The following is a 25964-nucleotide window of genomic DNA, read 5'->3' as shown; positions in this document are numbered from 1 at the left end:
ACCAGCCGCAGAAGAGGAACAGCTACCATGTCTGCAGGCTGCTGGAAGATGCCCCTGCTTTGAACCCTGACATGGAGGTCATAAACCAGTCAGAGTAATGGCTCGGTCAGCCTGGAGGTCAAAGTGACTTCACAAGAGAGTTCATGAGAAGAAAGATTTAAAACTAAGAAGTTTGTAAAGCATGTATCTCTCATATTAAAGAAAATAACTTGGTCAGCTACAGACACCACATGGTGGCAGCAGGTGACTCCTCTTTGAGGTCAGTAACTTTGGGAAGTTTGGCAATATTTTCACTCACCATGACAACCATAGCAATGCTGCTATTTGGGTTTAGAAATAGCTACATTTTGTTTTAGGGTTCATTTAGCTATTTGTGCTAATAAACCTAACTGAGGGTAGCACTTTGCTATGTGATTGGAGAAAAGTTGGAGTTAAAGTGTAGGTATTTTGAACTCAGAGCCTCATGTCTTTGGAGGATTGAGCTGTATGAGCCACAGGGCTCATTTTATGCACTTTTACAAACCCTAATGAATACCTTCTGTTGGTCTTAACCTGCCTGATGATGCAAACATCTGGGGTTTTCAGGAGCAGCAGGGCGAGTAGACCAAGTGACAAAAATTACAAAAAAGTCTTTATGTTTGAGTGGAACCTTTCTTTCAAGAATTAAAGTTCATAAGATCTGTGTTTCCTAATTGGGCTTTTTGAGAGATTTGACATCAAACTGTTCTGTCAGAAACACACCGCTTGACATTGTTATACATTCTTATAAACTGGGAAGCTGCCCAACACAACTTTACATTTGTGGTGCCAGTTAGCTGGAGGCTTCCTGGTCCTCTGTTGCTGCTCACTGTAGCTCCAGTGGATTACCGACATCTAAACAAGACACTAAAAGGACTGCTCAACAGTAGTTGTGGAACGAAGAAGCTGTTATCATTCCCTTTTAGTGTTCAGATATTGACAAACATTATCTGCAGTAATCTTTCAACATTTCTGAAAAATACTATAAATGTTTTCATTTGTCAACCAGGGATAACATTTTTGACTTTTCCAGGTCTCTTATCTGTATAGACGCACACTAAACAGCAGTGGAAGCTTCATATACATCACTAAAATTACAGTAAATCAAAAACAAGTGTAAAGAATTATTTAGCTTGTTTTTGTGCCATTTACAGTTTAGCTGTCACTTTTTAAAGGAAATCCTTTATAGGCAGTGGACTAATATAATGGAAACCATCACATCAGTGTCCGAAGCCCTCTACACACAATTATGTGGAGGATTTAATGGGATATGATGGTTTTAATTATTTTAACCATTGAAAACAATTACAATTCTTCTAATGGCTTCTGATGTTTTTTCCTCTGCAGCAGGATGTGAACCATGCAACAGCCAGCTAGATAAGTTTAACAATGAAGCTAAAAATATTACATTTCACATTTTCTGCACCTTTAAATAGCTTTTCTTGACTAAAATGTGTATTTCAGTGAATTATACACCTCATCATTGCAACTTTTTAAAAGATAAATGGCTTATTGTTAAGAACAAAGGACACCTGTCAGAATCATGCTTTAGAGAAGATTTATTCAATTTTTCTTATGAAGCAGAAATAAAGTTTAGAAAATACTATTACACAGTTTTTATGAATTACAGAGCTTCCTTAGGATTCAAGTTATAAAGTGTTTTTGCCCTAAAAATATTTTATGTGTAATTCCAGTATCAGCACACACTGTATTTAGCTTTTATCACTGATTTAACACTTTGTAGCTGCCAGCTGATTGACTTCTTTCTTTCGTGAAAGGCGTTTCAGAGAGCCATAATGCAACTAAGTAACCACTGTTTATGCTTTAAGTGGCAGGAACCTGCTATTTTCACAAGGCATTAAAACATCACACGAAGAGGCACAAGAAAAGCAGCAACAACCAAATACAGACAACAGTGATTATAAAACAAAGGTCTGACAGCGACTTTTTAAATACATTCAGTTTAAGGCAAAGGATTCATTTACATAGATTAAACTCAACTGTTACAAAACCAGCAAGACTATTTAGTATGGTCTTTATCTTGATGAAATCTATAAATATATAACACATAAAGAATACACTAATCCAGTTTTCACACAAAAAAGAGCTGTAACATGTATTTGGTAATTATGGTAAAAGTGTTTGCAGTTTTATCATTGTTTATATTACCATGCAGCTGAAAGAACTGAACAATACATTAGTAGGTAGAGGTATGTATTGATAATAAAATCTCAGAGTCTGAAGAATCTCTGATGGCAGTGGAGATGCACATTGGTGGAGTCGACCACATGACATGACAGAACATGATACGCTGCACTAACCTCTGAAGTATGAACGGTGAAATGGTTTTGAACAAGGTGCCATTGAGGTTAAAGAGTGTGAAGGCATTCATTTCAAAAGAAAGAAAGAAAGAAAGAAAGAAAGAAAGAAACACTATAGCAGTCAGTGTCACAGTTTAACACAAGTGGATTGTAAGATATTAATTCCCAAAGTCTGTGGCCCTGTGTTGTATATAAAATTTCATATCATTCTTTCACAACAACCTGATACTAATCAGGCAAAAAATATTAAATTTATATTTTTGTAGGTGCCATGAAGACAAAATCATTTTTTTAAACCTCAACAATTAACATGAACTTCAAAGCATCAGTATCAATTGAAATACTGTATTTTATTTTACCTTCATCCTTACCATAAATAAAAAATAATAGAATACTGTACAAATACTTAAAAACAATACATACACAGACAACACACACAGTACATCCTAAAAATACCTTTTCATTTCCTTCTGCAGTGTGTTTGAGCTACACCAAAGCTGAAAGCTGGTCAATCAGTGCTTCCCACAGATTTAGATAATATGATTAATATTATACGAATTATGGAATATAATATTATAATACAGATTAATAATGTGAAAGTCTTTGATTATAGTGTTAAATGAAGTCAAATTTCTATACACTGTATCTTATTTAAGCATCTACACAGTGAGTACATTGAAATGTACATGCAACAAGACAGTGTATCCTTTTGGCAATTAAAACCTACATTCAGTGATTAATTTTACCTATTAATTGACAGTTCTTTAATTGTTAGGCTACGCTTTCAGCTCAGCATAATGACTATTCTTTCATTCGACCTGTGGGGCCTCCAAGGAAATCTAGAGGCTGATCTTTGTGTGTAATTGTTATGGGATTTCAGAATAATTCTCTGTTGAAAAGTTAACCTCATTTTCTTTTTTCTGGCTGAAGGAGTGCAGTCAGTGAAACGGGCTGTAATAGAGAGTTTGGAGTGAAAACTTATGAGACTCTCAGCTTTTAATGGTGTATTGTGAGTACTGTACAGCCCATTAGAGATGATGACATGCACAGAAGTAATCCTCTGTGAGAGTACAGTTACTGTAGGTCCCATAGGAAGAGAGTGAGGATGTGTCAGGATGCCACTAGAAGGGTGTGTCCATCTGGCTGCACTTTGCAGCAGGTGATACCACCCCATAGCTTCTCTCCTGCCACCTCAGCCACTGCATGTGAACCTCTTTCTGGACCTGTCAAACACACACACACAAAACCAAAAAAATACTAGTAAGATGATGCCGTCACAGCTCATATGTCACATATACTGTTTAAATCATTATGTAATTGGTCTTCAAAGTTTTTTAATAAGAAGAATCTCATTTCATATGTCTTTGTCATGCTGTTATATAATTTACTTAAAGAGGACATATCATGCACATTTTCAGGTTTATATTTTTTATTCTGGGGCTCTACTGGCATCTTTGCATGATTTACAGTTCAAAAAACTCCAAATTTATCTTATACTGGCTCTTTATGTAGCCCCTCAGTTCAGATTCTGTCTGAAAAAGGCTGTTTCCTGTCTCTTTAAGCCCCCCTCCGAGAAGCCCACTCTGTTCTGATTGGTTAGCCTCCGGAGGCTACGTAAACAAAGTAGTTTTAGTAGTAGTAGGATTTCACTTCTTTTTCTGGTTCCTTATTCAAAATGTCAGCTTCTCAAATACATTCGTACATGTTTGAGCCCAAATCCTATCTGAAATATGCGAGTGGATAACCTTAGCAACAATCTTAGCATCAAAAGTTACGGACGGCCATTTGTGGGCATGAGTGAACCATCTGACGTCATCACGAGGAAGAAGTAGAGGTAACTTTGCGAACAGAGTGTTCAGAGCAGGCTGAAGCTCTGGCTTTTGACTTGCAGGGAGCATTATTACATACATTCACCTCAAGTTTTAGAACTTTAACCATGTTTAAAATGGTCATCCAACATTATAACAGTATATAAATGACAGAAAATCATAAAAAATATGTTATGTCTCCTTTAAAGAAATAGTTCAACATTTTGGGAAATATGATTATTTGCTTTTTTGCAAAGATTTCGATGAGAGGATTGATATTACTCTAATATATGTATTATAATGCTACAGCCAGCTGCTGGTTAGCTTAGTTTAGCACAAAGACTGACAATGGGGAAACAGCTTGCCTAGTTCTGCCCAAAGGAAACTATTTTTTAGCCAGATTAAACCAACAAGATATAGAGTGAATTAGTGAGCTTTAGAGGTCCTAGTAGGCCAGCCATTTCCCACTGTTTCCAGTCTTTATGCTTAGCTAAGCTAACAGACTGCTGGCTGTAGCCTTACATTTAGCAGACAGATGCGACTGGAGTATTGACCTTCTTATCTAACTCTGCAAAAAAGCAAATAAGGCTATTTTCCAATTTGTCCAACTATTCCTTTAAACTTGAAGCCGCACCAAAGAACCCCAAAAGGTTCAATCTTGATAGGTAAACCTGAACTCTAAAGTCCATTATTTGTTCCCTTTGCAGGGATGACAAGTCATTTTATTGGTTATTGGATATTAAGTAATCTAAGGTATTTATTCGGTGTATTATTGGAGTATCAGTGAAATTTGTGAAACATTGGAAATAATAGATTCCTCCAGGCATCAGAACAATAATCATTGATAAAGCACAACTGTAAATTTTGTTTTTCAATCTATTGTATCAACAAGGGCATATAGATTCAGATTTATTGTATAATCGATTAGTCTGTAAAATAATTGAGTGACTTTTAAGTATTACACAAGTGGCCCTAAAGCATCTAACAGATGAACTTGGGTTTTGAGTGTTGCCCTCAGACTGTCTGGGGCTGGCCTCACCTTGGTGGTGACATAAGTGCTCTGGGTCCTTCCTTTATGCAATAAGGGTAGAAGTGGCAAATATTTTTTTACCATTTAAGCTCTAAACCACTCGCCTCTCACAGGCATCTGATCTGGGTACACAGGTGTATTATGCAACAGTGCTGCAAATGATCTGTGCGGTTTGTTAAACACGTTATAGTAAACGCTTGAGAGTGGTGTGGCTTGCACTGACCTCTTGATTGAGAAAGCAATAGAGAATTGCTACAAGAAGCCCCTGTAAGAGAGATGATTTTAATCATTAACATTTAGGGATTAGTCAACATCATTAGAAGGTTGCTCATATGAAGATAGCTTAAATGTCACACGCAAATGAAAGCTGATAGGTTGAAGAACGAGCTATGGCATTGAATACAGGTCAGGAAAATGTTTCGCTCACACAGCCAGCAATCAAGAGTGGAATAATGAATGGTTAATTATACAGTGCTGTGAGCCATGTATGATCTAAAGGAGAAGGCTTTGCTGTCTTTCCTTTCATCTTTACTCTGAAACATGCAGAAAAATTGGTACCTCCCTTAATAAACAGACCGTTGCAGATAATAAGACACTGTTGTTACCAAGAGATTTTTGAGTGTGACATTTTTTCACACTTCCTTGCCAAATTACTTTAAATTCTCAACGGGAAGGGGCACAGGAGCTAAATCACATTTGGGGGAGCTGGCTTGCAACTTTTCAAAGGTTACATGTCTTTGACAGATCCAAACACTGTGTGCTAAGCCGCCGTCACATTCTCAGCAACACAGCACTGCTTTTGCACTAATTAACTAATAAAATGATCCTTTATTGTGTTTTTTCAATTGCATAACTGGCGTTAAGCATTTTACTGAACAGCAATCCAATAAATCCAGCTTTTATCTGTTATCCTTTTTATATTATGTAGTTGTTTTGAGGTAAAATAATATTAGGTATGATTTTAATTAACAGCATTTGTAAATTAGCACTTATAGATCCAACTTTCATTACTGTATGCAATATGTATAAAAGTGTAGGAGAGGTTGAGTGTTTATACATGTGTGTACCTGGAAGGATCCCATGCAGAGCTCGATACACAGGCGCAGGTTAATGTTGAAGTAGTCGGGCAGAAAATTGAAGAACATGTAGTGAGTGCCAAACAATGGGATGAGGAGGAGGGTAGACTTAGTCAGGCGTCTGTTGCACAGAAGAAAAGAAATAAGAGGCGAGATGTGAAGATACTTGAGGGAGTCAGCCAGTCACCATCTGGCCAGAGGGAGCAGTCTCCCATCTCCAGAACTGTTTTGAATACATGGACTGGATATATTTGCACAATATGCCATCCATGACTATATTACAGAACCCACAGACTCTGTGCTAACCTATATCCACCTCTGCACAGTGGCTGTCATAACCGAAAAAAACATATGCACCTTCCCAACCAAGAACTCTGAGTGACTGTTGAGGTTTGCCAGCTGCTGAAAGCCCAAGATGCAGCTTTTAAATCCGGAGACAGCAAGGCCTATAGGACAGTCAGAGTCAACCACAATTAGGGCATCAAAACTGCCAAGCTCACCTACACCACATGATTGAGGACTACTTCTCCAATAGTGCCGACCCTTGATGACTGACTGACTATAAAGGCTCTAACAGCCATTCCCCATTGCACTTATTTTATGTCTTATTCTTATTTTGTGCCCCCCAAGCCTCATTTCATTACACATGGCTATGTCTAATGACAATAAAGTTGAATTGAATTGAATTGAATTAAATTTAACACGTCTAATCTGAATGCTGCTCCCGATAGCGTCATGCATGCAGCCTCACTAATAATCAGTTGCCAATCAAGAGGATACTTGTGTGTATGTGTATGTGTATGTGTGTGTGTGTGTGTGTGTGTGTGTCAGGCTGTACGTGAGTGGAAAGGTAGCAGCAGGTGCATGATTCAGAGTGAGGATATTAAAATGTGAATGAAGAGGTAATGTTTTTTTTTTGTGTAGGGGTGCAATTAAGTCAAGCATCACTTAACTTACCTTTGGTATGTTATAAGATCCTGATATACATGATGTGCCCGAAAACTCTCAGCCAATTAGTGAGCCTAGTTCAATTAGAAATTCTGATAAGCCTTTTGGGAAGTGGAAAGGTAGACGTGACCATACTGAGAGTCAGTGGTGACACAATGAATTATACATTGCCCACTACGGTGAGTCAACAGTTTTTACACAACTTGCATCCTTCCCAACATCAAAGTGTCTTCTTATGAGAGAGAAAAAGTATTTGAAAAAGTGTCCATCAGACTGAAAAAACTTAAGAGTTTGAGATAAACAAGTCACACAGAAACAACAAAAAGATGAAAGCTAAATATGAGAAAATCATACATAAGCCTAAAGAAAGCTTGGAGTTGGTCATGTCTGGTTGAAATGGACTTCTTCTTCGGGTAATTATGTATCAAGTGATGACTGAAGTAGAAGATACTGTATCATTTCTGAGTTCATCCACTCATCCTGTGTCTAAGTCTGTGTGTGCAGCTAAAGGATTACCTGTATTGAGAGGAGTTATTGAACTGGATCAGACGAGGATTGAGCTTCTGTATGAGAATTCTGATGATGTTCATGAAGAACAAAAAGTTGACCTGTTGATAGAAAAAGCAAGAATATAAAACTAAGAGAAAAATGTTCTGCTTTAATACGCTAAAGCCCTGACAGATACTGTATCAAATGTCACTTACAACAGTGTAATTATTGAATGTCATGGCAGCAATATGGGCAGCCAAGTGTGTAGTTGACTAAGTCTGGTGTGAGGTCAGTTTTCAGCACGCTAGTCTAACGTGCATACAGGAAGTTTTTTCCAAATCATTTCTCAGAAACCATCTCTAAAAAGAAGGTAAACAAACTGTCTATATAACAATATGTAATTGGCATAATTGTGATGGCCACACTCGCAGCAGTCCATTATGTTGTTTGTTCAGGCACAATGGGAGCATTTACCGCGATAGACACAACAATTGGTCCCTTGATGATCCACCAATAGGGCGAGTCCTCGTTGATGTCCCAACATCTATATGGGAAGACATTTTGAGATGTGCACTTTAGTCAGTCAACAGATGTTCACAGATAAATCTATTGCAGTTTGCAATGAAAAATAATGGTGCTTGCAGGGATGGGAGTAATGATTTATACAAACTCTGTGTCCTCAAAATATACCCTGGATCCAATCCACAATACAATGAAGAGCACGGGTACACCTGTAGAAAAGAAGAAAAACCAAACAAGTCATGTCAGTGAGACATCATCATGCTAAGTTGGTTGAATGTAATGACAACAATGACAACATGCTGAATTTTCTAACATCTGCATTGATTTGCGCTGCTAGAAATTAAAGCTGCAACGATTAATCGATTAGTCGATCAACAGAAAATTAATCGGCAACTAGCTTTTGTCATTTTTCAAGCAAAAATGCTCATTTTGCTTGAAAAACATTTTGTGGTTCCAGCTTCTCATATGTGACAATTCGCTGTATTTTTTGTCATATATGTCAGTGAATTTTGGACTTAAGGATCGTGGCCTCTAAAAACTGTGAATGCAATTTTTTCACTGTTTTTTAATATTTCATAGACTCATAGATTCATCATTTAAATAATCAACAGATTATTGATAATGAAAATACACAAAATCAAAATGAATTGAATACTTCAGATGCATTAGACATGTACAGCACAGTATATAATACACCATACATGTACAGTATCTGCAAGTTCTCATCAACTTCTTGCCTCCCTACCACTGGGACAAATCTATGTACATACTTGGCGAGTAAAGGGTCAGTGAGTGTCTCCTACTGTATGCAGTGGCCCCTTTCATCTAATTTGAATTCTTAAGAAAAACAACTTGAACATTTTTTGAAAAAACATTCAAACCACAACCAAAAACAAGTACATTAGAAGTGACTGCCACAGGGATGTAAATTTAATTTCGGTTTGTTTGTTAATTATAGCGGATTCCACTTGGCCAGGAGAGGTTTTCGGCTGAATTAAAATAATAAGCTGGGGATGTTGGCCCATGGCAGTCTGTCTGCTTCTTATTGTCCCTGATGAGACACTCCTTTGAAACAGAGAACTGTAATACACCTCAAATGAAACTGTCTGAAATCAGTCATCCGATTTTGGAGAACAATGCATCTTCTAGTGTGTTCCAGTTTTTAAAGAATTTCAATGTTACCTTATCCTACACCATGACATTCATGAGAGTGGAAGAAATTATATATTTTGGCACTAAGCTTGGAGTTTTAAAATATGTGCTAACTGGCAGTAATTAAAGGTCAAAGTTTTAAACTCTCCCTGAGCGTAAACCTGTGGCTACATTAAGTACAGTGAAACTAGTAAGTTGCTGGTCTGGTTTTGACGACACACAGAAATCATGCAGAGACATACTATATAGTACCATCATTGTAGGGAAGCTCAGATTACATATGAACATCCTTCAATTGTGAGTTAAACAAGTTTGCAGATTTGACAGAAAAATCTAGAAAAAAACTAGTATGTGGATTGAGTAAAAAAGTATAATACCTGCAACACAAGGCAAAGAGCTGAACTGACAACTGCAAATCACAGTACAAGTATTTGTGCACCTCAGGAGAAAAAGCAGTCACTGGGACATCATATTATAGGAATACTGATAAAAACACGTCTATTTTCTAAGATCTAAAAGTAGAAACTCACTCTGCATATGATGTACAGGCTGCATAAACAGGATAAACAATGACGCCTTGACCAACACAAACCAATGAGAACTTGCTTGCCCTCCTAAACTTTTCAAGCCTTTTGCATTAATAACAGCTGATGATTTTAGCATTACTGGCCAGATAAATATTTTTGCCGGTCTTATTTAGAAGTGCAACTCCCTGTGAGCCAACACACATTTAATATAGAAATGAAAACTCATGTATCTGTAAATGATGCAGTCTCCTCATTTTGCAACCTACAGACTTATTATCTACTAATGTCTAAGAAGCACCCTACTTTATTTTTCAGCTTTTTTGTTAGAGTATATGTCATATAGGATACTGTATTTCAAATGTGGGTCATCTAATACTGGAATAAAACCGAAAGAAACTGCCTGGCAAGGTTCTCACCCCATCCCAGCAGGCTGAAGCCCCAAAGACATCGACGGCTGTGATTGAAGGAGGAGAGTAGCAGGGAATTGAGGTAGAGGGCCTCCACCAGGAGCCAGAAAAAATTGGTCATTACACAGTAGTGACAGAAGACCACAGAGGCTTTACAGGCAAACTGGACAGAATAAAAAACAGGAGAGGAAAGAAGGGCTGGGAGTGAATTGAAAGGAGGGATTAGTATGAGAGAGGAGTACGTGAGGAAAACAATGCATAAATATGAGAACAGGGATATCTGCCCAGAGGAATTTCTTAATGCAAGCGACAACCTCTTGTCCTCATCGTCATTATCTTACTGTGGAAAGGGTGCAGTGGTTGGTGTCTTCGCTTGAAAACAGAGTAGCATCCTTTATAAACACCGCTACAGATTTGAGGATGAAAGTAATGAAGAGCTGGATGTGGATAAAGTTCCTGGCACAACGCAGCCTCCTGTTGGGAACACAGACGACACACATAATAAATATATATTGTAATGTTGTCTCATGCATAAATAATATATATATAGATAGATAGATATAGATATAGGTCGGGGGTTCGAATCCCGGCCAGGGCGGGTAACACATATCCAGTGTGGACCCTTAGGCAAGGTCCTTGATGCTGCTGGCCTACCTCAGTATGAGTGAAAAGTATGAGTGAAAGTATGAGTCACACCGGCTCGGACGTTGCCTGGGTCAACAAGGTCCGCGTCAGGCGTTGGGGAACCAGGACACCCTGATGAGAAATGGGCTACTGGAACAAGACATAGATGGAGCAGGGCAGAGAACAGGGATCTGTTGGAATGCTACTATACAAGTAACCCCGATGAGAGGGGATACATGCAGAAGTTGTGGGATATATGGATGCTTCGAAACCCCACATCTAAGCTTACAAAGAAACAACTACTAGCTCAGTGTTCCAACATCCGCAAACGCCAACTGCTATCACAACTAGAGATTGATGAGGTACAACGAACATGCTACGGCAAGGGGGAGCCAGGACGACAGGTCAGAGGGGAGATATCATCATCCTCCCCACACTCCAAGATTGGGTACCAAGCCCCAACAAGCCCTTACGACCTTAACACAAGGGCAACTGACCTAAGAATGACTATCATGACTAAGCTGGACACCCAGCACCCCCGTAGCCGATTACCAAGGCTAAGTGACAAAATACCCTCTGAAAGTCTGCTAGAAGATGTGAGACTATCCCTACTAGGACCATAACTGAGACCAATCAGCTGATATACACCACAGCAACAGTGATCCTAGAGATGCTTGGCTACCCCCATTACCCCCCATGGAGAAGGAGGCTGGAGGCCAAGATCAAGGCAACACGGAGAGAAGTTAGTCAACTCTCAGAGCTACAGAAAGGTGTGGGGACGAAAGGATGCCCAGGACGTACAACAAGCTGTCTATACCTGAGGCACTGGAGACTGCCAAGTGAGTACTCTCAGTGGCAAGGTAATAACATGAGAACAGATCCTCCCAGGGCTGAGACTGAACAATACTTATGGATAGCATAGGGGAGAAGGAGGCATCACATAACACCAATGCTCAGTGGCTAGTGGATCTAAGAGCAGACCACAGCAAGATCCAGTGACCATTACAATGGCAGACATCCAAGAAAGAGTGTCAGGTATGAAGAGCTGGACAGCACCAAGCCTGGACATGATCCACACCTACTGGCTAAAGAAACTGACTGCACTCCATGAACGCCTGGCAGCACAAATGAACCAGCTGCTGATGGATGGGATGCACCCAGAATGGTTAACCCAAGGGCGGACAGTCCTGATCATGAAGGACCCCCAGAAGGGCACGATCTCATCCAACTACCAATAACCTGACTCTGTCCAACATGGAAGCTCCTGTCAGGCATCATAGCGGCTAAGATGAATAGGCACATGGCCCGATACATGAGCTGGGCCCAGAAAGGACTTGGTAGCAATACCAGGGGTGCTAAGCACCAGCTACTGGTCGATAGAGCAGTCACCCAAGACTGCAAGACCAGGCAGACCAACCTGTGCACCGCCTGGATTGACTACAAGAAGGCCTATGACTCAATGCCACACACATGGATACTGGAATGCTTGGAAATGTACAACATCAACAGGACACTAAGAGCCTTCATCAAGAACTCAATAGGGCTGTGGAAAACAACTCTGGAGGCCAACTCAAAGCCAATTGCACAAGTTACCATCAAGTGCGGTATATACCAAGGTGATGCACTATCCCCGCTGCTGTTCTGCATAGGCCTGAACCCCCTCACCCAGATCATGTCAAAGAGTGGCTATGGGTACCGGTTCCGAAGCGGAACAACCATCAGTCACCTCCTTTACATGGATAACATCAAGCTGTATGCCAGGAATGAGCGAGACGTCGACTCACTGATCCACCTCATCAGGATATACAGCAACGACATCGGAATGTCATTCGGACTAGATAAGTGTGGTCAGATGGTATCGAAGAGAGGGAAGATGATCAGAACTGAGGGGGTTGAACTACCAGAAGGCAGCATTGCAGATGTTCAGGACAGCTACAAATACCTTGGGATCCCGCAAGCAAATGGGAACCTTGAGGAGGCCGCAAGGAAGTCAGCCACAGCCAAATACCTACACAGAGTAAGGCAGGTCCTGAAAAGTTGGCTGAATGGGAAGAACAAGATACGGGCCATCAACACGTACGCCCTGCCAGTCATCAGATACTCCGCTGGTATAATAAGCTGGCCAAAGGATTATGTAGAGACCACTGATATCAAGACAAGAAAGCTCCTCACAATACATGGAGGGTTTCACCCCAAGTCCAGCACCCTGAGACTGTACACTAAGCGGAACGAGGGAGGCCGAGGACTGATGAGCGTCAGAGCCACTGTCCAGGACGAAACAACCAACATCCAGGAATACATAAGATGGCCCCCAAAGATGAACTGCTAAATGAATACCTCAGGCACCAGAAACCCGATGATGCAGAGGAGGAGGAGGAACCATCATGGAGGGACAAGCCCCTACATGGCATGTACCACTGACAGATAGAAGAAATGGCTGATATCAAGAAATCCTACCAGTGGCTGGAAAAAGCTGGAGTGAAGGACAGCATAGAAGCACCAATCATGCCAGCACAAGAACAGGCACTTAGTACAAGATCAATAGAGGCAGGGATCTACCACACCAGACAGGACCCCAGGTGCAGGCTGTGCAAAGATGCTCCTGACACAGTTCAGCACATAATAGCAGGGTTTAAAATGCAGGCAGGAACAGCGTACATGGAACGCCATAACCAAATGGCTGGCATAGTGTACAGGAACATCTGCACTGAGTATGGGCTGGAAGTCCCAAGGTCACAATGGAAGACACCTCCTAAGGTGGTTGAGAATGACCAAGCCAAGATCCTGTGGGACTTCCAGATCCAGACTGACAAGCTGATGATGGCTAACCAACCAGACATCGTGGTGATTGACAAACAACAGAAGAAGGCAGTAGTGATAGACATAGCAATCCCAAGCGACAGCAACATCAAGAGGAAGGAACATAAGAAGATCGAAAAATATCAAGGGCTGAAAGAGGAGCTAGAAAAGATGTGGGGAGTGAAGGCAACAGTGGTGCCAGTGGTAATTGGAGCACTGGGGGCTGTGACCCACAAACTGGGAGAGTGGCTCCAGCAGATTCCAGGTACAACATCTGAGGTCTCTGTCCAGAAGAGCGCAGTCCTAGGAACAGCTAAGATACTGCGCAGAACCCTCAAACTCCCAGGCCTCTGGTAGAGGACCCGATCTTGAGTAAGACACACCACCACCCCCCATGGGAGGGGGGTGAAAAGGGGATTTATATATATATATATATATATATATATATACATTTCTCAGGTTTTCATTTTATGCAGTAGAGTAAAAATTAAAATTTCCTGCTTTACAACATGCTGTTTAATGAAGTGATTCACCTATACGTCATGAACAGTACAGGCAGGCAGCTGCTACAGTTTTAAATAAAATCTAAAAGGGAAACCAAAAATGTAAATGAGCAAATTGGTGTTTAGCTATCATTTCAAAGTGGTTTCATGACAAACTGAGTATATTTATGAAAGCACACACCAGCTGGAGAGAGAAAAAAGAGAACATTAATCAGGAGGTTTTATGTTGCTGCTACTGCTTTTAAACCAGTGAACCAAAGAGCCTGGTGGGTGGGTGTGAAGAGACCCTTGACACCATGTCAATCACTTGCTAAGTGGACGATGGCACCTGTTTTCTCAGCTCCATGTCAAAGAGGGTCCAATTCCAAGAAGGAAAATATTGAAACTGAGAGGTACAACATAAATGATGGTAATATTTAGCATCATAAAACCATGACAATTTTGTTTTTATGTGGGGTTTCAAACTTTTTGGCTTTAAACCTTCTTTGTTTGAAAGGGGGTCATTAACATTGGCACATATTCTCGTATTTATATCTTCTGTACACATTTTTGGGGAGGTCCCAACTTCTTTATAATTTCTTCTAGAATCTTCAAACCTCAAAAAGTTCAGCTCATTTCGGACATTTGTGCTACTATTCAGATTTGTCTTTCATATTTTTTAAGGTGTTAAACTTTATCTCAACTTTTCAACTCCTCTTCAACCTCGTTCCTTAATGCATACTTTCGCCTAGAAGCTTCATTCAAACTTTAAACAAGCCTCCACCCTTTGTACTTTATTACATTAGTTCAGTGTTTTCATACTTTTCATAGTTTTTCTATAATCACAGTTTCAGTTAGATGAAATTTCACCTACAGTTTCTCTGACTCTTCAACTGCTTTCACTTCTTAAATGTCAACTAGGATTTTTGAGCTTAAATTGGCAGTTCAGCGTCTTTCAAGTCAAGTCAGGTCAATTTTTATTTATATCATAAATTAAAAATTTGCTTTACAACATCATCCTCTATCCTTAGACCCTCGATTCAAATAAGGAAAAACTCCTCAAAAACCCTTTTAATGGGGAAAAATGGAAGAAAGTTCATCTGTTTTATTGATGAAAAATGGAGTAAAGATCTGCTGTCTACCTGTGTATTGGAAAACCTGAACTTAATTGAATCTCGTCTGGTCATACCTGAAGAGCAGCAGAATCAGCACAGCGACAGTCAGCACCACCAGAGAGACGCTGTAACCAGCGGTGTAAATCAGTTTCACTGTGGCAAAGTATGACTGCTCTGTCTGAAGGCAAAATGAGAAAGAAAATTTGGTATAAGATGTTATACTAAAATATCAAAGATTTACAAAATGCTGTCAGGCTTCAAAATGAATGTAATGTCTCAAAATGAGACCAAATTGCACACAAGCTTGAAACTCAACTGTACTGAAAAGATGACTGTGGCATAACTGCAAACTTTTTCCATATTTTGTCTAATGGCAGTAAATCTGGACTAAGCAGACTCCTGGAATGACTCAAATAAGTACACAAAAAGCTACTTAATTACAGTAAAATCAGAACTTGTAATTAGTGACTTTCCACCCCTGCTATCAGAAGACTAAAAAGGTCTTTTGTAATTCATGACAAAAGATGTTCTGAATAGCACCAAAAGTAGTTTTCTTGTAATTATCCTCTGAAAAACACTGTTAAGTATGATTCTCTCTTTGTGAAAGAAGATAATCTCCACTATTATCCGATGGATGACAATTAATTCACTTACCACTTAGCTAAAGTATTTTCGCATGAGGCACATTTGTGTTTGAATGGGTTTTCTTTTGTTCTCTAAAGAGGCAGCGAAGCAGTAATCTATGTGCTCAAATCTCAGCCAAAAAGGAAAACAAAAAGCTGGTATATGGGCAGCAATTTCACTTCATCACAGTCTGGCAGATCACAGTAACATTTTGACAAGAACTCCCTGAAACATGATATAGTTTTCTTTCTAATTTAACTTGTTTGGTCTGTTGATTTATGAAATTACAACATGTGGGATCAGGTTCTTTTTTTTGACCTCCTGATCCTTTTGTTCTCCTGTTTCTGTTGGTTCTCTCCCTTTTTCTATTGGTTGTCTCCTTGTTCTTGATGCTTCTGCACCCATCTTTAACTCCTTCAGCCTGACCACTCCACTGTCATTCTGGGGTCTCTCGTTTCTCAGTCTGACATCCACACCCGCCTTGCCCCCCAAAAACTCTCACCTCAGGAATGTCATCATCCACACTGCAGGCGATGTGGTATGGTGGGAAGGGCCTGGACCAACCTCCATTAGTGCAGTTGCGGCTTACTGACCCTAAGGTGAAAGGTCAAGAGATCAAGTCAACACAGCCATGAAGAGATTAGCTTCAGTTTAGAATCACTAACTCATCAAGATAAATTTATCCAGGTGAAATGTTTGGTGTTTAGCCATGCTAGCAATGTGGCTCTTCAGATGTTGACCGATGTTGGTCCATCACTTTGATCCAGACTGAAATATCTCAACATCTATCAGGTGGATTGTCATGAAATTTTTGTACAGACATTCATGGTCCACAGAGGATGAATGCTACTGACCTCAGTGATCCCCTGACTGTTCACCTAGCACCACCATGTTTTAAAGATGATTTTTTTCAGGCTTTTTTGCCTTTATTTGATAGACACAGTAGAGACAAGAAACTAGGGAGAGACAGAGAGAGGGGTATGATGTGCAACACAGGTCCCCCAGCTGGAAGTTGACCCGTGGACATTGCAGTTATGTGGTTTGCCCCCAACCATGAGGTTTTAATGAAAACAGTCTCACCAACTATTGGATGAATTGCCATGGAATTTGGTACAGACATTCATGGTTCCCAGAGGATACCTAATCCTAATGACTCTGACTTTTCCCCTAGTGCCCTCATCAGGTCAGAGCTGTCACAATCCTGTCACTGTCCTGTCATTCCTGTCTTTTTTGTGTTATTTTCTTGTACTCCTGTACTCCTCCCCAGCCTGCTTTTCTCTCCACACCTGCCCCACATCAGCCTCATCAGCCCTACACTGCTCCCATTGTTCCCGCCAGCCAATCAGCTCCTTGCCTCCTATCTAGTCACCTGTTCCCTATTCCCTCTTAGTTCAGTTTCTATTTAAGTCCTGTTGTTCAGTTCAGTCTTTGTCAGATTGTCTGTTCTGTTTAGCTTTGCCTGCCTGGACTCCTGAGTCCTCTTCTTAGGTGTTGAAATAAATATTAATTCTTCAGTTCCTGTTGTATGCTGTCTCCTGCATTTGGGTGCACCTGGTCCGCTCCATATAACATGAGTTCTCACTTATTCTGTGAAATATCTCATGATCTACTGAATGTGCTAGCACAATTTTTTTTACAGATATTTATGATATCCAGATAAGATATCCTAATGACCTTAGTGCCATTTTTAGTTCAATTTATTAATTTGTCCAATGTTTTGGTTTATGTCCGACTTCCTGCAAAACAACATTCCCATGAGCCTCAGCTAATTATCAACTAATTATCTACTGTTCCATGTTCAACTAACATGTTGAACATGGTTAACATAATGTAACATGTTAGCTAGCTGTTATAATTGTGAGCATGTTAGCATGCTGATGTTAGCATTAATTCAAATCACCACTGTGCTTACGTACAGCCTCACAGAGGCGCTAGCAGGGCTGTAGACTCTTGTTGTTCAGACATTACTAAATAATAGTGTAATACATAATGTCAAGGCACCTCTTGTTTTCTGCTTTCGTAAAACACTTCCATCACTATCTGCTTACGCTCACAAAGCTGCTAATTTACATGTTAAGAGAAAAACTACAGTAATTTGATTTCAGTCTCCTGGGAAGATCTGGCAAGCCTGAGCACTGAGACTCGGCATGAGTCTGATTCACAATACATTTTTTTTAAAAGACTAAATTAATGACTGAATGAATAAATCAATATACATACTTTATGAAATCATCGGGATAAAAACACCCTTTCGTTTCATTGGAATAACAATTTAGCTTAATTTTGACTTACAATTGGTGAACATGCTGCTCTTATCATTATCTCAGCCAGATAACCCTCTCACCCTCTCTCTCACAGTGTGATTTTATAGTCACCTGTGCTGTTTTTGAAGAGGGAGAAAACGGCAGGACAAGCTCTGTGGACTGTTTCTCCAACGATAGCATGAGGCCAGCAGACGACTGCATCCCAGAGTGGTTGACAACCTTTTTTGGAAGGTGTAGAGGGGAAGATAAGGTTAAAAAAAAAGTAAGTATCAAAGAAGTGAATCAGAAGAAAGATTCCTTTATACACAGTGTCATACGGTGCCAACCAGAAGGCACACTACAGATATACTCATAGAGGTGCAGTATAGAGGTAAATGGGGTGTATCATACTTCCAACAACATCCTTCAAAGCCATGAAATCCGCCTCTGTGTAAATTGTATTAAGACAAAAATGAGGAAACACTGTGAATCTCCAGCAAAGACATTTATCTTGAGATAGATTACATACATAAATCCTTATGTAACTATCCTTAATGGTCTCCTCTACAGATGCATCACAGTGATAGATCACCCAGTACATTTTCATTTTGCAGTTAGGACGCCATCAAGAACCTGCCTTTGATAGCTGATGATTCTCTGTGAAGCATTTACTCCGGCTTAGACTCTTGTACTTAATGTGAACATTTGCAGTATTTTTCATATCACAACTAGAATCGTGCTTGAATTTATATGAGTTACTTCTGCAGGCTGATTTGAAAACAGGAAACGCACCTTCTGCACTTCTGTTGCCCTGCTCTGCAATATACTGAAGGCAGTGACGCTCCTCTTTCTCCAGCTGAAATATGTACTCGCATTCAGGGTGCAGGCTCGATAATGCCTAGAGGTAAGAAAGAAGCGAAGAACACAAGGAAGGGATGTGCTATATACAGACACTCAAAGGGAAACTCTGTGACCACGCAGTCTGTAATTACACATAGAAGGAGCATTTCATGTGTATAAAAAAATTGCATGTCAATTTATAAAGGGCAGTGACTCAATTTGCCTTTATACTTTACCTTCAGCAATGAATGCTTCCTACTAAAACAGTTGCCTTTTGGTTAAAAAAACTATTTATGTTGGTGGCATTAAACAAAACGATCTTTCATCACAGCGCACAGAGAGAGGGGAGGCTCAGAAAATTCATTAAATGAATCTGATCCTAAGGACACAGATGATTGTCTTGGCCTCCCAACAACTTTGCACTCCATCTATTTTGTGCCACTCAGAGATTCCTCTATGTGTCTGCCCCTGCTCGTCCCTCCATTTCCTGATGTTAAATAAAAACATTATAATCGCATTTGCATTTGATTTCAGCCTGACATTTATCTCAGACTGAAACAAATAAGAAAATCTTGTTTGTGAAGTAAATGTTGAAGGGTAATGTGGGGAGAGGGTGGATGGAAAGAGGACAGGAGGTGTGTTGACTCTGTGGTGATTATGCTTTTGGCTGTATCTCAAAACTGTGAGTGTGTTTCGAGTGCATTGTCAATATTTCTCACTCAATGTGCAACAGTGAACACTTGCTATATATAAATGATGATATAAATGGTTATAAAGTCATACAATCCAACCTCTGTGAAAATGTATACACATTTATGTGTTAGCCATCAATAATTTGTGTAATATTACAATGTTTTTTGAAAATTTTAGCTAATACACCAGATGTTTTTGACAATGAGAACTGATTGGTGGTGAGCAAATATCGTGCACTGTGTCTGTTTGCCAGTTGGTATTGAACAGGTAGTTTACAGTTGGCTTTTAGAGCTTTTTTTGCTGAAGACAGCTGCCTGCTGCGACTGAAAATTACGCTATGAGAGCGGTGAGAGTGAACCAAAACAGTAAAGTTGCAGCCGCCAGACAGCTAAACAATGAGCTGAAACATGTTATAGAGCTCTGTATGTTCATGACAACGAGCGACGCCTCTGATGTTACACAGTCATTTGATACATTATTATTATAAAAATATTGATTATGGCCGCTTTAAAATAACTTATTAACTCTTGGTAGAAGTGATATCTTTCATTCTTACATGAAAATCTAAAACCCCAACTTTGTTTAAAATGTTCTATAAAACAACTTATATCTCTAGTCTCTATTGAGAAGGTTAGAAGTAGGTGGAGTATCATGTTTGGATGGATTAAACTCAAGTCATCTATTTTTTATTCCAGGCTGCCGGTGAACTTAAGCAGTCCTGAATCTAAAGGTCAGTCTTCTTTTGTTAGCTTTAACAATGTACTGCAACAGTGTGCTTCCTGATATGTCTTGGTATTTCTGCTAGAGGATCTATCTGTTTCCTTTTAATTTGCCAGTACATGTTGGCATCTTATGGAGGACCATCCTACACAGTTCACCACCTGATTTCCTGTAATATCTGCTTATGTGGTACCTTGATTCTTTCTGTTCTATTATTTAGACTACTGAAACCCATGAGATTTGGTGGCATGTTGGTGCTAACCAGCCCTCATTTTATTATTACACTACAATGATGTTGTTATTAAGTTGGAAAGAAACATAATAGCTACTGGTGCAGACTTTACCACAAAAGAAGACTATAAGACTATAAGATAAAATATATCACAGATAGAAGAGATGGAGAGTTAGATTTCTCTCACTTTCATAACATGATCTTTTGTAAGTCTCTGCATGGTCCTCGAAGACATCACTGTCTAGTCATAGCGGCTAGAAAGTGTAAGGCACAATGTGATGTCAGGAGGGATGACTGCATTGTACGTGCGTGTGTGTGCATGCATGTTGAAAGGAATATGAGAGGAGGACGTGCAGAGAAAAACAAGACAAAACTAGAAGAGAGGGGAAAAAAAAGGGAGGCACTTAAAGGCAGAGATGTAATCATGAAGCCCCTCCATTTCAAAAATGACTCCAAATGCTGAGAATGTTTTGCATTTTGTTTTTCCTGAGTAATTTGTAGGCTGCTATTTTCAGTCTCTTCTGTGGTACTTGTAGATGCACAGTCAATAAAACATTGTTAGAGGACAACACAACAGGTCACACAGCCTTCATAAAGTCATCTGTGTTACTGACAGGCATATTGCACAGACTTTTGTCCTTGATTCAGCTCAGTTCCACCTCATTTCTTAAAGACCTGAGGGTAAATGAGTCTCTTTGTGACAAGACGGAGCCAAACTCTTAATGAAGAGAAGCTTCAGAAGCTAAATTCCTCTGGGACCAGACCACAAACACTCCCTCTGGAGAACTCCGATTTCTCCCACTTGGCAGCTTTCTGAGTGTCATCCAATAGGATGCAATGGTTGTGTCTTATAAACATTTCCACTAAAAAGATCTATGAGTTTCTCTGAGGGAGGCAGCAACATCTGCACCCATACAAACCCTCCTGGAGCCATTTCATGAAATGACGTGACTGAGCATCGCCTCGCATAGATATGACTTTTTATTACCATAATGTTGTAATGTTGGTGTAATGTTACTCAAGAAGAGGGGGTTGTGGCACCAACCTTAAAAAAAACAATGTCAAAATCACTCTGGAAATTGAAGATTAAAAAAAGCCACACAAGTAGCACACTCTCAATCCTAAGTGCATTTCTTTCATTTTTACTCTTAAAAGTGAAGAAAAATAAGGTGACAAAGAGGATTCAGGAGGTTCCTTACTGTTAGAACAGGGACAAAGAATTAGATTCAAACAAATTAATCTCTTTGGAGAAACACACACTGTTAAAAAAAAGCTAGGCATACATGAAGATAAGATAATCTGATGCTCTTATTCATTCAAACTATCAGGTTGAACAGGTGCTGCTTTGAGATTATCACCAAAAGCAAAGCTCAGAGGCTATTGCCAGAGTGTTTGAAGAATTAAAACCCATAATGATGCATATCCAATCAGGAATCATGTATCAGGATATACTTTATTTGAAAATGGACAAACATAAGTGAAATTGGTTTGGAAAGAAACTCTTCATTCCTGTTTCTCTGACACAATCAGCCCTTTGTCCTCATTTTATGTCTTAGCTGTCAACTTGTTCACCATCTCACATACAAAATGGGACTCAGAGCTTTTGTTTGTGCAGAATAACAAACCAATTTAGTAACTATGTCGAAAAACACATAATACAGAATACACACAAACACAGAAAACTCATCAGAATTGAACACAAACTTTGTGTTGGACTTAAAAATGTCTCCCCCCAATTTTCTTTAGGTAATTAGGACCAAATATGCAAGCTCCCAGGTCCATCTCTCCCTCCATCAATGAGGAATGGAGGCTTTGGAAACAACCAGAACAAATCACTACCCATCCTCTTTGTTCCTAATGCAATGCTAATAATCTAATGAGAGGTGTTATTGTGCAATTTACTCAGCAATTACCTCTTTTCCTGTTCAAAGGCAGGAGAGGGAGGCATGACAAAATGGTTTACCTTATCTCCTGCTGAGACACTAAACTCAGACAATCACAGTTTGCTGGAGGTAAGGATATGTAGGCAGATACGCTGGTATATTGTTCTCTGATGAAAGTATGGTTGTGTAGCTATAATATGTCACTATATGTCAGATGAGGGTCACGTACCACACATGGCTTCCCTGTTTATATGCAAGGAGATGCTGTGAGGACGTTTTCTTCTACATAAGAATGGTTTGCCGTTGAGTGGAGGCGAGCTAAGCTTTGAATGGCAGGGGGTGAGGCATAAAACGGGAGTCAAGACTGGGTGGTTACGATCACCGAGGGTGCATGATGTGCTCATGCATTTCAACTGCATGATGGGATAAAGGGAGACACTATGCTGCATTTAAGAGACAGAAACAGAGATGGAGAAAAATGGGGGAGTGCTCCATAAGATAAGTCTGGATAATATGAGCCATGAAACTAAATGCAAAGCCAAAGGCGCAGTCTGCTGTAAAAATGTTCCCTGAGAGGTGAAGCCCATTATCCACTAACTACCCAAAAAGGGGCCATCGGAGTGGGCTCACTTTGCAGATGTTGCCTTCTATTTTCAACAGCGAATGAGGTACACTTTAACACTGCTGTCGCAGCACTCTGGCACAGACTGAAAATATATAACATGTTCAGTCAATCAGAAAAAGAGCACAGACACAATCAGTCTCAGATTATTTATACAGATATTAAAGGAACAGTACAACATTTGGGGAAATTTGCTGTCTTGCTGAGAGTTGGAGGAGAAGATTGATACTACAGTGCTTATATGATTGTATGATACACTAAATAGTTGGTTAGCTTAGCTTAGCTTAGACTGGAAACAGGGGGAAACTGCTAGCCTGGCTCTTTCCAAATGCAACATAATTAACATGTTAGGCAAGAAAGTGAATAAGTGTATTTCCCAAAATGTGTAACTATTTTAACTGATACATACAACTGAAACAACATAAAGCGAACAGTCTACCTGCCTACCACTTGAGGAATGAATCAGGTTCAGTTCATAACAGTAAGATGCATTATTCATTCTTAACATGCAGTCACCTTTTTCATCCTTTCTTTTTCGTTGTTTTTTTCTCTCAGTGCAACATTTCAATCATATCTGAGTATTCAGAAGAGACCAACCGTACTGTCAGGCTTGTTTGTGGTGATTATGTTTTCTTTTGAGATGTGTAACGTGTGTGTGTGTCTATTTGTGTGTGTTTTTATGGACCCCGGTAGTTCATTATAATTCTCTGCAGTCCTGAGCAGTGAAAGACTAGAATGAAGTGGAACGCAGTGATGAGCATCTGCCCTGTTCCTATTCTCTTGCTGCAACACTGATCATCCTACCACCCATTTGCCTGCCGCTTCTCATATTTCTATTCCGTTATGGAAATTAGCAAGGTGGCTATGTAATAATATAAAGCTGTTGATTAAAAAACTGCTGTGTGTCAGGGTGTGACTGCGCATACAAGTCCAACACGGTTCACTGCTGATAGGCAAAAACTAATTGTACACTATGTAAATAATGAGGTAAATAAAACGTACTTATAGTTAAATGGTTGCTCACTTCAATTCCAATAAAGTCAATTCACTTGGTGATGTTCATTATTACAATGTGTGTGTGTGTGCGTGTGTGTGTGTGTGTGTGTGTGTGTGTGTGTGTGTATGATGGAAGAGATTCCAATTTTCACAGTTTTGAATGAAATAAATCTAACAGTTCCTATGATAATATCTCAGCCTTTCTGCACATTTTCCAATTAAACATAATGCATCTAACACACACACACACACACACACACACACACATCTCCAAAGTGTAGGTAGGTCACAGATAATATTAACAGCACTACAAGTAACAATTATTTTCATAATTGATTAATCTGCTGCTTATTTTATTGATTAATCCATTTCTTTTTGTCTATAAAAGGCCAGAAAATAGTGAAAAATATCCATCACACTTTCCAAGAGCCCAGGATGATCTATTCACAGTTCTTATTTTGTCAGTGCAGTCAAAATCCCAAATTCCACATTTTAGCTTAAAACCAAAACAACAAATGATAAACCGATTATTAAAATGGTTATCAATTAATTTTCTGTCACTCAATTAATCAGTTAATCTTTCAGTTCCGCAGCACATAACATCAACCTGATCTTCACATCCACCAGACTTCCATCCCTTTTCTGAACAATAATTAATTAATTAATTTCAATCCTCGCGCATCATTTGTTACGGTGCTGAATCAACACACACAGACAGACAGACACACACACACACACACACACACACACACACACACACACACACACACACACACAAAGAGTTTCAAACACTTATTCACATTCAGTCAACATTGATCAAATGTCCTCAGAAAGTGATCAGCCTGCTGATCCTCTCCTGCAGTGTCTTTTTTTTTTTTTTTTTGATGCAACACGTTTATGGAAAGATCATTTCTTTGGACCTGTTTAAAGAACCAAACAGCTGCATTACAGCTGCCTGCAGACAGATGCGCACATGCAGGTCTGTTAAGTATTTAAATTAAAGCTCATACAACATCACGAGTCCTTAATATGTTTTAAAAATACAAGTCTGGGCAATAGGAGAATAATTAGGAGTAAATTAGTTTGAGTTGCGTACATTTGGACGGTTTTTCTCGCCGATCTTCCTCAAACAAATTTGCGCTTAAGTTTGCTGTAGGCGCGTGGTATAATCATCATTTTGTCTCACATACTGATGAAGTTGATGTAAATTACTCACAGTTGGAGCCAAGCACAGAGTGAGAAGAATCCCTCTGATCTGGAGACAGGACATGTTGTCGGTTCAGGATCCTTCATCCAACGTGGTGCCTTTATCAATGAGAGCAAACACACCCCAGCAGGACAGGATGCTGAAAGGATGCTAAACCCCTCTCACTCCCCCAAGTGAAGCCCGAATAAATCCCGCTGTCAAGCTTGCAACAGTAAAAATGGAGGAGTTCCGGTGTAGCTACATGTCCAGAATAAAAGCCTAAATTCACAAGCCGAGCTTCAGGCTTGACTATAAACTTCTGGATATATATTTTTTTTGCAGATCTCCATAGACATGCAGAGAAATGCATATATTATGATGAAAACATTGACTGTTACAAAAGCAAACAATCCCTATCATGCTTTAATTTTGAAGGCAAACGTGATTCCTGGTTTGGCCTGAAAGCTTCACAGCTGACTTACGGTGGTTTTAGCTGAGACGTTCAAAGTTCATCCTTCTGCCTCTCTGCACCTGACTTTGTCCCCGAAAACACTGTGTATGTTAGGCTAATATCAGAGGCTGGATCTGTACTTGTGTAATCAGACTG

The 25964-nt window shown here is 39.7% G+C and overlaps 1 protein-coding gene across 1 annotated transcript; it reads right to left on the bottom strand.

The window, feature by feature from the left end:
• Positions 1 to 1356: 1356 nt before the first annotated feature.
• ghrhrl (growth hormone releasing hormone receptor, like) lies at positions 1357 to 25462 on the bottom strand. The gene is made up of 13 exons (XM_067597157.1): positions 25388 to 25462; positions 18978 to 19083; positions 18318 to 18425; positions 16445 to 16536; positions 15393 to 15496; positions 10640 to 10772; positions 10308 to 10461; positions 8361 to 8421; positions 8165 to 8234; positions 7718 to 7809; positions 6245 to 6374; positions 5401 to 5442; positions 1357 to 3562 (listed from the first exon to the last, which is right to left on the bottom strand). Exons 1-13 carry the CDS (start codon positions 25439 to 25441, stop codon positions 3461 to 3463), a joined length of 1248 nt encoding a protein of 415 aa, XP_067453258.1. The 5' UTR covers positions 25442 to 25462; the 3' UTR covers positions 1357 to 3460.
• Positions 25463 to 25964: the final 502 nt, after the last annotated feature.

This window comes from Thunnus thynnus, chromosome 8 (genome assembly GCF_963924715.1).
Source record: "Thunnus thynnus chromosome 8, fThuThy2.1, whole genome shotgun sequence".
Taxonomy (NCBI): domain Eukaryota; kingdom Metazoa; phylum Chordata; class Actinopteri; order Scombriformes; family Scombridae; genus Thunnus; species Thunnus thynnus.
Note: the sequence above shows the minus strand (reverse complement) of the source record. Positions and strands in the feature narration are given on the sequence as shown.